This window comes from Scomber japonicus, chromosome 2 (genome assembly GCF_027409825.1).
Source record: "Scomber japonicus isolate fScoJap1 chromosome 2, fScoJap1.pri, whole genome shotgun sequence".
In the NCBI taxonomy this organism is placed as follows: Eukaryota; Metazoa; Chordata; class Actinopteri; order Scombriformes; family Scombridae; genus Scomber; species Scomber japonicus.
Window position 1 is genome coordinate 20,484,290 of NC_070579.1, and position 15,938 is coordinate 20,500,227.

At 41.0% G+C, this 15,938-nt stretch overlaps 1 protein-coding gene across 1 annotated transcript; it reads right to left on the reverse strand.

The window, feature by feature from the left end:
- Positions 1 to 2,914: 2,914 nt before the first annotated feature.
- On the reverse strand, positions 2,915 to 10,950 carry gpr83 (G protein-coupled receptor 83). The gene is made up of 4 exons (XM_053339220.1): positions 10,504 to 10,950; positions 9,690 to 9,815; positions 4,392 to 4,525; positions 2,915 to 3,620 (listed from the first exon to the last, which is right to left on the reverse strand). The coding sequence occupies exons 1-4, from the start codon at positions 10,948 to 10,950 to the stop codon at positions 2,915 to 2,917; spliced, it is 1,413 nt and encodes a 470-aa protein (XP_053195195.1).
- Positions 10,951 to 15,938: the final 4,988 nt, after the last annotated feature.

Here is a 15,938-nt window from a genome sequence, read left to right on the forward strand (position 1 = left end):
AACCAGTGTGGAAGCTGTTTTATAAACCGCCTTTAAACAAGCGATCAGGTGATCTGCAGTGAAGAATCTTGCAGGGGGCGCTGGCTGTCAACAGCTTGGTTTCCAAGATTAATCCCACAGTGTCCATTACATGTCCTTTCTCTCAGGAACCAGAAACTATCGTTCACTGTTTCCTGGAATGTAAAAGACTTGAAGTTCTGTTTGAAACTCTGAAAAGTGTGTTTTTAAAATGTGGTGAGTTTGGTGTGAAACTGCTTTTATTTTCGGTGCTGGTTATAAGAAAGAAAATGCAAAGTAGTGGCAGCTGTTGAACTTTGTAGTGGGACAGGCCAAACTGTCCATTTATAAAAGCAGGAAGAATTGAATAGACGGTGTTTCAGGAAGCGAGCTGCTGTCAGTGTTTAAGTCGTTGGTGAAAGCCAGAATCAGAGTAGATTTCAGATTTTATTCACTCATGAATAATGTTTTGTATCTCAGTGGTGGTTCACTGCAGCTCTCTGTTCTTTTGTTGATGAGCACTGAAGGGCTGTGGCACGCGCAAGAATTTCCAAGCACGGTGCTTCGTGGCGCTTCCGCACCCGGTGTGAACCAGGCACAACCCTGGAACTCAAGTGTAGCAGAGAGTAAGGTTTATAAAAAGGCAGCAGTGTTGAAATTGTATGAACTTGTTCCAGTGTTTCAGATCCAGGAACAAGCTTGATAATCAAGTCTACAATGAATTTGCCAGTGACTTGATTTCCCAGTTTATCCGCTGGTGTACAGCATCTGAAGTTGACAAATTTGAGGATCTCTGCAACTTGTTTGTAAACCTGAGCATTTACCTACATACATTAATGAACATAAGTAAAACATGATGAGTATGGTGTAACGCACAGAAGTTTCTTTGACATGAAGGGTGATGTTTGTCAGAGAGAGAGAGAGAGAGAGAGAGGTCCAGGCTGGTATTTGTAACCTTGGTAGAGGCCTAGTCAGGTGTCAGCAGATTGCCCTAACGACCCTCCCTAACTGCCGGAATTGACCAAATGTACCGTGGAAACCGAAAAGGGAGGGGTGTTGACGATCACTTAACTCATACTGACCCTTAAAATTGCTATTCAGCCTCTGTCCAAAATAGGCTGTTTTAGCTTCTGTCCTCCCATTGAGCCCATCCTGTTCTGATTGGTAGCTTTATAGGATTTAACAACTTTTTCTTCTTTACTGGAAATGTTAAGTTCTCAAGTACATCCATACATGTTTGAGCCAGAATCTGTTCTGAAATATGAGAGCGGGAAATGCAAACACATGAAAAAATCTCAGCAGCAAAGGCTACAGAATGGACAAGTGTTAATGGGCTTCCATCAGCAAGATAGAAAAATAACAAATTGCAAATTAAGTGTTGAAGCCCCAGCTTTTAACTTGCAGGGAGCATTTCTACATGCGTTAAGCTCAAGTTTTAGGAATTTGCCCATGTTTAACATACATTATCTGACATCATAACAGTATATAAATAACAGAAAATCCCAAATACCATATGTCCCCTAACTATGTGGGGTGGTTCAAAACTTTGTGGTGGTCTTTGGCTGACTCTTTTTTAAAAACAAGAAGCCTGTAAAAGGGATTTTAAATCAGTACTAAATTTGCATGTTTAGGGCAAAAAGTCAGCATCCTCACCACCCATTATTATGCTCAGTCAGCAAGAATCAACATTGTTTCATTTTGTAGTGTTAAGCTAGGTCTATTATTAGTATCACACAGAACAATGTGAAGAAAGACTTGTATTTGTTTCCATTACAATCCTATTTGACTGCTTATATCAAGCAACATACTTGGGCAGCCAAGACAGACAATCTGCCTTTGTGATTTCTTGTTCGTATACTTTACTTTTAACATTAAAAGAGTATAGGATGAGGACTTACCAATGCGTTTGGCTAACATACACATAGCACTATCCCAGATAACATGTTTGGCTGGCTTGTGATGAGTTTGTTCTTGTGGTTTTGGTGGAGGCTTTTCGGACTATAAATCAGGAACGAGGAAAACCAGCATGGAAAGAGAAAAATTGGAAGAGGAAAAAATTGTATATTTAGAGTTACTAATGGAAAATGGAAAAAATTACGGTTTCTACAATTTATAGCCATCACAAAGACATGTCCTCCAACTCTGCTGATATTACAGTCATTTGTGGGCTCAGCCATGCATCTCTGAGATTTCTGATTTCTCGTCATCTTTGGAACATGATGAAATTCTAAAATAGGATTAAAGGGGACCTGCTATGCTCATTTCCAGTTCTATATTTTTATATTTTGGAATAAACTACAGTAGCTTTACATGACTCACTTAAAATAACTTGTTATTTATCTTATACTGGCCCTTCAAGTTCAGCCTCTGTCTCTGAACAGGCAGTCTTAGCTCCTGTCTCATTAATAACCCCTCTAAATGAGCCCACTCTGATTTGATTGGCCAGCTTGCTGGAAGCCTGCGGCAGGGCAGTCACATTTTTGTGGCTGTCACTGCTATTACTACTTAAATTACTGCTTAAGTTACCCAACATTTCCTACTTTACTGCCTCACAATAAAGCTTTGAAATGACTAAATAATGAGAGTGAACTGTGTGAAGAAATTACAGGAAATTAAATGTTCTCCTCAAGGAATTATTGGAGGTTCATTAGCGGCGCTTAAAACCAGTTGAAAAACAACTTATGGAGATATTTGAAGCTGTTTCTTCAGCGGATCAATTGATGATGTTTGATGAAGAGCTGCAGATGATTAGTACACCTCCTACAGGTAAACTACTTATTTTACCTTGCCATGCTGTGTAACAGAAAACACTCACAGTGTGCCAGCTCGGCTTGAGTCATGGCTTGGCATGACTAGCCCCAAAACAATGGAAAATGCCATACTGTTAGTGGAACAGAGCAGTGAATTTGTTTTTCAGTCAGCTCACAGCCACGATAGGCTCCACTGAGAGGATGTCAGTCCTTCCTGAGAGGACCTGCCTGGCAGTGAAGAGCACATGTGTATCTTTAAGATTGTGGGACTGACTGGAAGAGGCGTGCTGTGAAGAGGCGTGGCCTGAGTGTGACAAAGCATGCCTTGGCCTTGAGGACTCATGGTTGTCAGGCCAGGCTGTTCTGTGACAGGGAGCGGCTGCAGGGCGGAGCTCTGGTTCCAATCCAACTACTGTCCTCCGTCTCCTTCTGCACATGTCCAAGAGGAGTCGGAGCTCCTGACGGAAAGTGGGATTCAGGCAGCAGTAGATGAAAGGGTTGTAGCAGGTGGAGCTCATAGCCAGCCAGTGAAAGCAGAAGTAAAGAGCGTTAGAGGAGTGGATGGCTTGGCTGGAGAGCAGCACCACGTAGCAGTTGAGGGGGAACCAGCAGACAGCAAACACCCCAACCACCAGGAGTAACATGGCCAAGGTCCGCCGCCGCTTTCGTCTTTGGGTGGCGTGCTGAGCTGTTGTGGTGTCACCGATGGCATTGTTGCGCCATAATCGGCGGGCCACTGTAGTGTAAGAAACTGTGATGATGAGAAGTGGCAGCATATAAAGAAGTATGAAGGTCAGGAGGTCAGTGTACTGCCAGTAGACATCTGATGGCTCTGGGAAGTCAGGGACACAAAGGCTACGCTCCTTCTCCTCACTGGTAAGATAAATTACAGAAGAAGCAAGACAGGCACATAAATTAGCAAAGCGGGTGAGATGAGGACAGTGATGATTGCATTCAGAGGAAATGGGATGTGAAAAATTACTCAGACATGGATAGGGTCCCATATCAGCCAAAAGAAAAGGGTTATATGAGGCGGATTAAGAAGATGGAGGTTAATCTAAGCAGAAAATACACTAACAGAGCACTTTATTAGGAATACCTATGCAATCCAGCAGCTCTTAAATTCTATATAAATTATCAGTTTTTGTTGACATTGTCAGAAAGGTGTTCATTTTTCATGTTTATTATCATCTTTTTGACAATGTCAACAAAAACAGAAAAAAAAAAGATTAGTAAAAGTAGACTGTCATAGCAGAGTAGTAGTAGTCATCCTAATAAAGTTCTTTTGGAGTGCGGGGATACTGGCAGGTAATAATGAATAAGTTGTGTAATTAAAAAATGTTGAAATGACACTTGGGGAAAAGCTCAAGTAGGAATAACTTTTATCACTTCATTTGTCCATGGATGAATTTCTGTTATCACCTCCACGTTTCCCCGCTGTCAAAGTGTGTGAAAGTACAAATTATGACGTCTAACAAACTATCTTTCTCCGAGTCCTTGGATGTGGTTCTTTAAATATAATTGCCACCCACAAACGTCCCATCACTGGCATGACAGATGTCCACAGAGACTCAACTGAAAATAATGTCATGCATTTCCAACTGATCTGCCCTTATTGACCTTTTTGAGTGTGTGTTGTTTTACCTGTATGTAAGTGTCAGCAGGTTTTGGTAGATTGCATGAGGTAGGGAGAAGCAGCTGGCCATTATCCAGATAACAGCTACCCAAACACCGCCTTGTGCCGGGGTCATGCGAGGTCTCAGAGGATATAGAATCACCTGAGAAATATCACCACATACAGATATCAACTGGTCAGAGCAAACAAGCACTTAATCTGCACACATCTGTGTATTTATTGTGGGGGTTGAATTCAGCACTAATTTCTGTTCACCAATGGGCCAGTACCCATTCTGAAATTACTCGTTTACTCAATTACAGATCCATCCGCGCCCAAAGAATAAAGCGAACTCACACTAGGCCTGGTTGGCTTGAACCGTGCCGGAGCACGATTTCCCCCCCTCCCCACTCCCCTGCTGGCCTGCGCTCACACTGTATATAACGATCTGGGCCCGGGCACGCTCTAGTCATCACAGTGCGATTTGTTTTTGTGAAACAGCTGTCACACAGTACGATGGAGTTAACCATTTTGCTTACTTTGTGTCAGGGCTCAAACGTGCATGGGGATGGCACGGATCGCCTAGTGTGATTGCACCGTAATATTTCTCAAGCAAGTTTAGTCAAGCAAGTAACCTTGGTATCATTAGAGCTCCAACGATTAGTTGACTAACCAATTAGTTACCCATTAGATTAATCACTAACTACTTTGATATTCGATTAATCATTTTTAGTCATTTTTGGAGAAGAATGCTTCCCAATTCTCTGACTCTAGTTTGTCATATAGGAATATTTTCTGGTTTCTTTAATTCTATATGATAGTGAAGTGAACATCTTTGGGTTGGTGAATATTGGCTGGGAACAAGGTTACATAATTTGGATTTATACAGTTAAGAACAATCAAACAGGCACAAAAAACAAATATCTAGAGAATTAAGCTCAAGGTAATTCATGGTATGATTTGATTACACAGCCCAGAATTCAAGCAACTGTGGCTGCCCTCTCTGCTATAAAGAAGACATTAGTGTCTTGCCTCAAACAGGATCACAGCAACAAAGCTAATTTAATTTCAGACAATAAATCAATTTGTCTTGTTTAATGTCTGCAGATAAGCAAATAGTGGAAAAAAGACGAAAGAGCACAATTTTCAGCTCCAAACATGGGTTATGGTTATTGCGAATAATGGAAAAGTAAAAAATAAGAAAATCAAACACTGTTGAACACTGCTGAATTGAGGGAGAAAACTAGAATTATAAATTATTAATCCATGCAGATTAATTAAATTAATTTTTAATAGTTTTGTAAATCTGTAATATTCTTTCCCTCATGTCATTGGTGCTGAGGTTTGTAGAGTCATGAGTAATCTGCAAATTAAAAGCTACTAACAGTCACCCAGTAATGTGATGTGCATCCATTAAGGCTCACCACCGGTTAATTTTAGACACATCAGAGTGCATATTCCTCTGATATCTGTTCAACAAAACATTTCAATGTCCACATTACAAGGAGTTTATCAATTCAGAAAGAACTTTTTTTAGACTTTGGTGCATTAGAAGCCTGAATTAAGGACATTTACAGCTCTTCTTTTCAAAAGAGCTGTCTTATTATCCAGTTATAATTATGATGATGGTGATGATGACTAATTTAAGGTACAGCTTCTACAGGTGCTGCATTAGCTATTCAATGCCATGCATCTGCACCCATGTCATTTGAACATTAGAATATTCTCTGTGGTTGTTGCCACACTCCAAAGAGAGGAGCTAAAACTCAAACACACTTCTGTTCCTCACAACCTCATCTCTGACTTACCTTTACCTCCCACTGAAGGTGGGGCAAAATATAATCTGTGTAATATTAAAACATTTTTGAAGATTACACAGTACTATTCATTATGCAACACCATTAGAAAGGTGTCTGAATGTCCCAGATTTATTGTGCAGCATGATGATGACAACTAAAGTAAACATCTTCAGTGACAAGCAGAACAAGGAGTCCTGCAACAAATTATTTGGCCCCCACAGAGCTCTGATCTCAACATCATCCAGTCAGTCTGGGATTACACGAAGAGACAGAAACAACTGAGCCAACCCTAATCCCCAGAAGAACTGTGGCAAGTTCTTCAAGATGCTTGGAACAACCTTCCCATACCAAGGTACCTTGAGTGTATCGAGGAGAACTGTTGCTTTTTTAAAAGCAAAGCATGCTCACACTAAATATTAATTTCATTTTGCTTTCCCCTGTTTACTGAATTTGCAAGAAGTTGATTGAATAAAAGATTGTTGATTGTTGAATGAACTGATAAAACCTTTTAATGGCATTGTTTTTGAGAACATTCTCACTGTACTTTTAGTGCCTGAAACATTTGCACAGTACTGTATGCAAACTGGACTGCACTATGCTGACCCTACTTACATTCACAGAACAAATACACACACATCTGCAATATGGCCGGAAGCCTGACAAAAATAACACCAAATCATTATTCTACATCTCATCATGCTCTACCTTCAAATTCAGCACCATGGACAGCTCTGACAGGAGCACTCTTCTGCACATACTAATACCAAGCAAGTTCCAAATATGTTGTGTGCCCAGACTGGAAAATGACTTAAAACAGTATGCAAATGGTGCCCCAAATCACATTACACATAAAAATAAGTATATTAAAAAACAGTTGGTGTACATACTAAAAATCCCTTGATACTTGTCTCCCACAGAAACAACGAATAGCTTTTTCTTTCATATTAACAGCAAGAACAGTATGTTTTAAAGATGAGTATATTGTGCATGATGTATACAGTTATTATGACATATGGAAATGGGACATTTTTCTCACTCTCTGCAATCACTCCCTATTTGCTAGCTCTCTATATTTACTTTCTACCGTGCTACATGAATGTCTAAATGATGTGCGTACACTTTTCATACTGTAGAGTCCCAAATTGGCTCTGGGAATATAAAATACAAAACAAGGATGTGAAAGTCATTAAGTAATGAAAGCAATGTGTGGATGTGTGTGGATATGCGCTATGATGCAATGAAAAGAAGCAGATGTAGGGTCACCAGCTGAAGGAAGACAGGCAGATAATGGGCCAGTTTTTAGAGAGTTTAGAAGAGATTAGATCAGCTGATGACTCAACTCTCCCATATATTAGCTAAAAGACATTTTTACAGCAGATATTTTGACATGTCACAGGAGGGAAACTGGTGTAGATAATAAAATGATGGCTAAATTCTATTAAGTTGATTTGGTGAAGCAAGTCTCCCGTTGTCCCATGAGCTTTAACAGATCAGCCCACTGGACTACTAGATTTAAGTATGGACAGTAGGGACATTTCCCCATGTGTTGCTAAAATGACCCTACCAATATTTTTACTGGTCACAACTTCACATAATATTAACAATAAAATCTATGCAGAGTTTCCAGGTTTGTGTGTTTTCTGCAAAATGTGGGTTATAAAGATAACGAAAGAGTGAAAAAACTGAATTGAACCATGGATGTTTCAGTAAGGTGATCTCAGGTGAGCTGTGATGTCACACACAAACACTCATTTGTGCTCTGATGTCTAGCCATAAGTTCAGGACCTTGATAAATAAATAATACAGGTAGAAGTTTTGAAGACGATTTAAGATATGCTGTTATGACTCTTTATGAAACTCTTGAATTGTGTAACAAGCAGATGGCTGGTTTAAACAAGGCAGCACATTACCTACATGTTTCTTTAAATTTACTGTTTAAACACCTGAAAATCTAATAAAAGTTAATAAACAATTAATAAAAAATGTAACAAACCAAATAATTTAATAACTTGATCCATGATCAACAATCAACACTACACCTGCAAGAATGGGGCAAAATAATGACTAATCAGAGACTAAAACTCGCTGCAAAGTAACCTGCAAGGATTTATCATTTGGTTTGTGGCATTTTGTGGTGATAATAGATTTTATGCTTTAGTGGCATCACTGTGTGAACTCTCCATTGTTCTGATTAATGAAGGAAATATCAATGTATAAAGGAGCAACTTCAGATACAACATTAAAAAAAGAAGGAGAGTTCTGCACAGTCTGATGTTGAGGTATAGGCTACAGCTCGGGCACTGAGGCAGGTAAACAAGGCATTGAATAGTCCAGGCATGAAGATGAAAAAGCAAGAAGAATGTTTCTAAAAGTACAATTTTCAGTCAGTTTATTTGATTTCCTCTCTTTGCACACTGCAATGTGTGGCCTGACATCTTATAGTGCCAGAGAAAACAGGAGGAAATCTGTGGAAAAACTGTCGCTTGTTGCTATTCAACTGATTCATCGCTCTAGCAGAAGGAGAGATTTGGACTCCCTCTACTGATCAAATGTCAAATGATTTTTAAAAAAAAAGATTTTTCATCTGTGTTCTCTCTTGTTTGTCCATGAATTTATTGAGTAATGTTACTAAAAATAACATTGTCGTTGTGTTGCAACAGCCTTGATGAGTTCCAGCAGCCACCACACGAAACATGTCACATTTACCTAAGCATACAGCTCCTACAGTTTGCTGGTTTAACAAACTGCTATCAGCAGTTTATTGTTGTCATGAGCATTAATTATCAACATCTTATAAAAGTCCCACATACTCAGAGGACATTAAGTATCTCCATATGGTGCCATTTGTCAACTTTACAGCTAAGTAAGTTTGCTTTGAGTGTAAACTCACATTGTGCCTCAATGCACTTTACAACAAGCAGAAGAAGACAATTAAAGAGGAGATCATTCTTTGATCTAGTTTACAACATCCTCACACATAGGGTTTCAGTATGATAATATAGAGACAGTTTGAACTACAGCTACAATGATTAGGTGATGACTACATATGCAGACAATTAATCTACAACTGTGTTAATTAACAGATAATGGCTTTAGTCATTTATTAAGCAAAAATACCAAACATTTGCTGGTTACAGCTTCTCATATGTGAGGATTTGAAGCTTTTCTGTCTGAGACATGACAGTAAAGTGAATAGTTTTGGTTTTTTAACAGACAAAACAGGACATTTGAAGATGTTGCATTGGCTCTAAAAGGGTTTGATGGTCATTTTTCACTATTTTCTGAAATAATGATTAATTGATAATGAGAATTATCATTAGCTGCAGCCTTAGTTTGAACTAAACAGTAGGCTATGTGTGCCCTATCAGAATATCTCCAAATAAAGAGATATTTTTTTGCCAGGTGACTGAAATGTACTACTAAATGTAATATTCACACATTGAAAAGTGGGGCGGACATAAATTCACAGTAGGCTATAGTCTGTACTGCACTCCACATCAAGGTATGAATCCACTAATAGAGACAAACCTGTCGTCGGTCCAGCGCGATGGCGGTGAGTGTGAGGGTGGAGACGTGCAAGGAGCAATACTGCACAAAGCGGCTGATATGACACATTGTCCTCCCAAACACCCAGGTGCTGTTCACAAAGCGGACCTGAGGGGACACATATACGCACACTGTAATTGTTAATTTTTCCAACTGAGTCGTTTAATCGAGATGAGACATTAAAGGACTTAAAAAAACCCAAATACTTTCAAGGTATGATCGATGAAACACTCATAGAGCCACGAGTCTCTAAATACATATTTTTGGTTATGGGGAATACGCTTTTTGTTTTACACTTTGTTAGTCATGAATCAAGGGAATTAATAAAACCAAACTCAAACCCTTTAACCATAACCAATTCATGACTAACCCTAACATTAACATAACCCCAATTCAAACTTTACCCCGGACTTTAATATGGACCTTAGAAACGACGCTTTAAGACCTGGCTTACATTCATGAGGACCACTGGTCCTGACAAAGTCGGTGCTTACATCTGGAACAGTCCCCAAGAGGTGACACAAAACAGGACAATATTTTCAGCCCAGAAACGTATTTTTGAATATTTCACCATAGCTAACCCGAAGACATAAAAAAAGTCTCAGAGGTTTGGCCACTTTCTTAGTGTAAAAGTGTAAAGACAAGGAGAGCCTATGAACTGGTTTGTACAATGCTTTTACTGTATTTCCACGAGTCAATACGTGAGTACAACACACACACACACACACACACACACACACACACACACACACACACACACACTTCAAACCTTATCCCAGATTAATGGTGATCTTACCAGAGTGAAAGGAGTATTGAGGACCGTAATGAAGATATCAGCCACAGCAAGGTTCATTATAAACAAGCTGGTGGCGGACTGGCTGCGCTTGTTCTTCACTACCACATGACACACCAAGGTGTTGCCGAACAGGGAGATCACGATGATTAAAGAGTAGGCCACTAGCAGCGCCTTGATGCTCCCATCCTGCGACTCCCCGCCGCGGCGCTTCTTACTGGCCAGTGAGCGCCAGTCCTCCAGCATCCCTTCATCAAAGTCCAGGAGAAAAAACCCCGAAGTCCTGTTATCCACCTGCCCCGAAACGTTCAGCAAATGTCCCGTGTAAGAAAACAGCCTTTCTCCCAAAAGTGAGGTATCGTTGAGTCTTTGTCCCGCTGTTGTTTCTGCTGCCCTGTAACAGCTACCCATCCAAATGACCACAAATAACCAAACACACGCAGCCCTCATGTTTCAGTATTGTCCTTTTATTTTTCTCACTTGTAGTCTTTAATGTGCGCAGCTGTCAGCTGTGCCTGCTCTGCCGTTTAAGTGAAGTGAAATGATGTGGAGATGCTGAAGCAGGAGCAACAAGTTGCGTGCCTCTGCTGCGCGGCTGCTGTTTTTGAACCTTTAAGTGTGCGTATGTATCTGCGAGCGTGTGTGTGTGCGTGTGTGTGTGTGTGTGTGTGTGAGTGAGCGAGAGAGAGAGAGAGAGAGAGAGAATTGCATTGAGTGGCATTGACGCTACAGACATTGATTTATAGCTCTCGTACATACTGTACACATACGTTTATCCATCCTTTTCTTTACAAAACATTATTTTTTTTCACTCTTTTTTTCTCTTTTATTTATTTATTTTGTAATAAATCTTTCAGAAAGATACCGTGATTTGAGATGAGGACAGATATTGAGACTATAGTCTGTTACCTATACCATCTTGGTGTACACTCATATTGATCTGCACTCCTAAGACTTAATTAACCGGGGCATGGTGTATAAGCAGAGCGGTGTGGTGGCTGTTTTAAAAGTCAGATACCTCTCCATCTTAAGATCATCTCTTTGCTTTCAAGTATAATGCCAGGAGAAAGTGTTTGAAGGGCATATTTAAAAGCTGGCTGTTCTGAAGTGAGTTTTGGCCACAAACAGATAAATGAGTTCCTTGACTAGTATAGCTGAGATCTATTTGTTCGGGATGAACGTGTGTGTGTGTGTGTGTGTGTGTGTGTGTGTGTGTGTGTGTGTGTGTGTGTGTGTGTGTGTGCTACTTGTGAGATCTCTGACAGTGATTTCCTTCACACTCTGTCTTTGTTCTCGTCTCTGTAATTGAAACAAGTACTCAAGGGCGAATACAGCCTATAGATGTATTCATCCTCAGGCTCACAATGAGTTCTGTGAAACATGTTCACCAAACTATCTGAAGTCAGTGTGATGCTTTGGTTGTCTTAGTTGTTCAAACCAAGTGGGGATTTCCCAAAGTTAGTCTTTTTAGCGTAAAATGTCCTCTTTGTGTTTCCATAGACAGTGTTTCCATGCTAGAGTAATTGTTGTGTTAAAAATTGTTATGACAAACTTTTGGAGACATATTTGCACAGCAGGGGGGCTGTGGATTTAGTCCCCCATCACTTACACTGAAAGAACATTAAGCACCACTGTCTCCATGTTTACACATGTAATGCTGGCTGAATTACGTTTTCATAATGATAACATAATGAGAACATTTTGTTAATTTACACATTTGTAATGTCGATACTAAACGTAAGAGTGAATTGTTCTGTGTTTTTTTCTTTCTACCAAAAAATGTAATCCTGCAGAACAATACCCACTAGTAAAACTATATCATAATTATACTTTTTATGGAAGTTTAAAATGGGAAAAGGTCAGCAGTGACTTAAAGCAAAACATATTTATTAACATTTAATCAACACCACACTCTTTCACTGACTTTAACCAAGGTGCTTTTGTTGCTAACCAAACACAGGACTGAGAATACAAACTCTGGTCTCTGTTGCTCTGAGTCCTGCATCTGATAAAACCACCATGCACCCTGACATCCTCTCTTTGACTTCAGAGCAACATATACATGTAGTGTTTCATTGATTTGAAAAAATATTATTGCATATATAATACATAATAACAGAGTGTTAAAATGTAAGCCTATTTTTCATATGTTCTCAGGTTACATGACTGTAAATATTGTTTACTCTTAGCGACACAAGAGGGCGCAAGAGCTCACTAAATGAGTTATGTGTGATTGTTCATCTACTGTATTTTGACACAATGGACTTGCCGTAGATGGACATATATGCGCGACTGTCATATTCCATTCAGTTCATCCGCGCTCAACCCAACTGGCAGATGGCCACGTTTATTTGTTCTGGGAAATACATTTCCTAAAATGAGAGAAGTCGTCAGCCTCCTTCCTACGCATCGTCAGCAGCACCACTCTGCTGATAAAACTCAACAGGTTATGGGCCCAGGAGACGTTCGGAGGAGACGTTCAGAGGAGAAGTTAGTCGACGAAAGCAAGGAAGTTGCAACGGATCGCGTGCTGAGGAAGGCTGCTAACCTGAGGAGAGGGGCAAGCTAAGCGAGCATGGCAGAGCAACGAAGGGCAAGTAGCAGCAGGCTACATCGACTGGTATGGTAAAGCCTCGTATAATTAGTTTGTACACCACGCTGACATCACTTCAAAAGTCCAACGACGAAAGTGTAATGGACTATATCATTAGAGCAGAGACCGCCATAACTGCCCTGAGAAGCGCGGGAGAAACGCAGGGGGACGGTTTGCTGGTGGCTATGGTGCTGAAGGGATTGCCAGAGAGCTTCAAGCCATTCGCAATTCATGTGGTGCACACCTACGACAACATCACGTTTGCTGACTTCAAGACCAAATTGCGGAGTTTCGAGGAAACCGAGAACATCAGAGCAACCGGGTCGAACGACGACAGCGTGATGAAGACCCAGGGGAGAACCAGACGGCGACCTCCCAAGGCTAGCAGCGCACATGGACCGGGAAAAGATGACAGCGAGATGGTGTGCTTCAAGTGCGGGACCAAGGGGCACCGAGCGAGAGCGTGTTGACAGAAGACGTGGTGTAGTGTTTGCAAAAGTGACACACACAGGGACGCGACATGCAGACGAAAAGACAAAGACAGAGACCGAAGGGACGGCGTGAGCAAAGTGTCGGAGAATGCTGAGGTAAAGGAGGACTTTGCGTTCAAGATGGCGGACGGAGAGGCCAGTGACCAGCGGCAGCCGGCGCGCACCATCCAGGAGAGGGGCCTGATGGTGGACACCGGGGCCACATCCCACGTCATCAACGACATCGCCACGTTCACAAGTTTTGACAGCACCTTCAGGCCGGAGACTCACAACGTCGAGTTGGCTGATGGGACCAGATGCAGCGGCGTCGCTCAGCGGAGAGGCACGGCAGTGGTTACCCTCATCGACAGCAGTGGATGGCGATGCATAGCGAAACTGTTGGACGCTCGTATACCGTCGTACCCGCAGAACATTTTCTCGGTGAAGGCAGCAACCACGAATGGGTCCACAGTCGTCTTCAAAGAAGACAATGATGTCTTGATAACCAGATATGGTACCAGGTTTGACATCCATGTGTATGGCAGGTTGTACTACCTGCACACTGAGATTGAGTCAACTGATGACAAGTGTAATGCAACCCACGACATCCAAGCATGGCATGAGATACTAGGCCACTGTAACTATGATGATGTGCTTAGGTTACATGATGTTGTTGATGGTATGCAGATCAAGGGAAAAATGAGTAAGCCTGAGCAAGAGTGTGAAGTGTGTATTCAGGGGAAGTTTACACAAACCAGAAATAGGAACCCAGATGCCAGAGCAAAGGCTCCTTTAGAAATGGTACACACAGACCTCGCAGGTCCAATAGCCACTGAGTCATTAGATGGGTACAAATATGCACAGTCTTTTACTGATGACTACTCCTATACAGTGTTTGTTTACTTTTTGAAGAAAAAGAGTGACGCAGTGAAGGCAACTGAAAAATTGGGTGAAGGTGAAGTGCATGCCATCTGATAATGGAACTGAGTTCACAGGTGGTGATTTCCAGGCGCTGCTGAGAAAAAAAAAGATTAGGCATGAGACGACAGCTCCGTACTCACCGCACCAAAATGGAACAGCAGAACGTGGGTGGCGTATTTTTTTCGAGATGGGCAGGTGCATGCTAATTGGAAGTGAGTTACTAAAACACCTATGGCACTATGCAGTACAAACAGCAGCAATGGTACGCAACAGATGCTTGAACAAGCGCACAGGGCTGACTCCTTACGAGATGTTGACAAACAAAAAGCCCAATGTGTCCAGAATGCAACGATTCGGGTCTGTTTGCTACACTTACATGCAGGAAAAGGGAAAGCTTGACTCCAGATGCGAGCAGGGGCGTTTTGAGGGGTATGACAAAAATAGCCCAGCGTATTTGGTGTATCACCCAAATACAAACAAAGTGCAAAAACACAGGCTGATGAAGTTTGTGAACAAAACAGCTGCAGAGAAACAAACACAGACAGATGAGCCAGATCTAAATGATGACAGTGTGGGGCACATAGTTAGGACTAGTGGGACGCAGGGGGTCAACAAGAGTGCAGAAAAGGCTCCAGAGTAGGCCTGCACGATATCAGCAAAATGTGCGATGTGCGATCACACTGTTCAATATTGCGATGACGATATGACTTGCGATAAATAAGAAAATATTTAAAGTTTGCATACAGTTCCTGTCTCTTTCAGATTTTCAGCTTTAAAAGATTCCCTGCTTTTAGGTACTCTAAAACACTGAATAGCTGATTGTAATTACCGCAAATTCCGGACTACAGAGCGCACCTGATTAAAAGCCGCATGCTCTAATTTTAGAAAGAAAATCAATTTTGTACTTGTACAAGCCGCGCCGGATTTTAAGCCTCAGGTGTCCCACGTTGTAATATGAGATATTAGCTATGGTTGGTCTGGCGATGCCTGACAGCCATCACGCATTTATTGTGTATTATTTTATCATTATTAAGGCAAAAGAACTCAATTTATGTCCATGGACATTGTAATGAATAGGATATATGCTTAATATTAGTTTGCATACAGCGTGCTGCATGGACTTCAATACATCTGCTGCACCGCTGCTATCACAATTATCAAATGCTAAGTTTCTACAGTCTGTGACTGTGACCCTCATAAAAGTAATATTTTACAAATCTGCATTATATAAACTAACGAAATTCGTTAAAGTAAGTAATTTGGCGACTTCTAAGTCATTAAACTAAGTCTTACTTTTACTGGAGTAATCTACCTCGTTGGCACCTGTCATTGTACGTCTTGCTTTGAATTAAAACTTACCTACTGAGCGAACTCTCCCGTTCTCTCCTATGAACGAGTCGGACGACAACGTGTATCAACCATGAAGCAAAGTGAAAAAATAATAAAGTACGTAA

Coding starts and splice junctions, on each gene's coding strand:
- gpr83 (XM_053339220.1), bottom strand. CDS start 10,950: ATGAGGGCTGCGTGTGTTTGGTTATTTGTGGTCATTTGGATGGGTAGC. Junction 9,816..10,503: donor TCAATACTCCTTTCACTCTG/GTAAGATCACCA, acceptor GTGTCCCCTCAG/GTCCGCTTTGTGAACAGCAC. Junction 3,621..4,391: donor CTGCTGACACTTACATACAG/GTAAAACAACAC, acceptor TTATCTTACCAG/TGAGGAGAAGGAGCGTAGCC.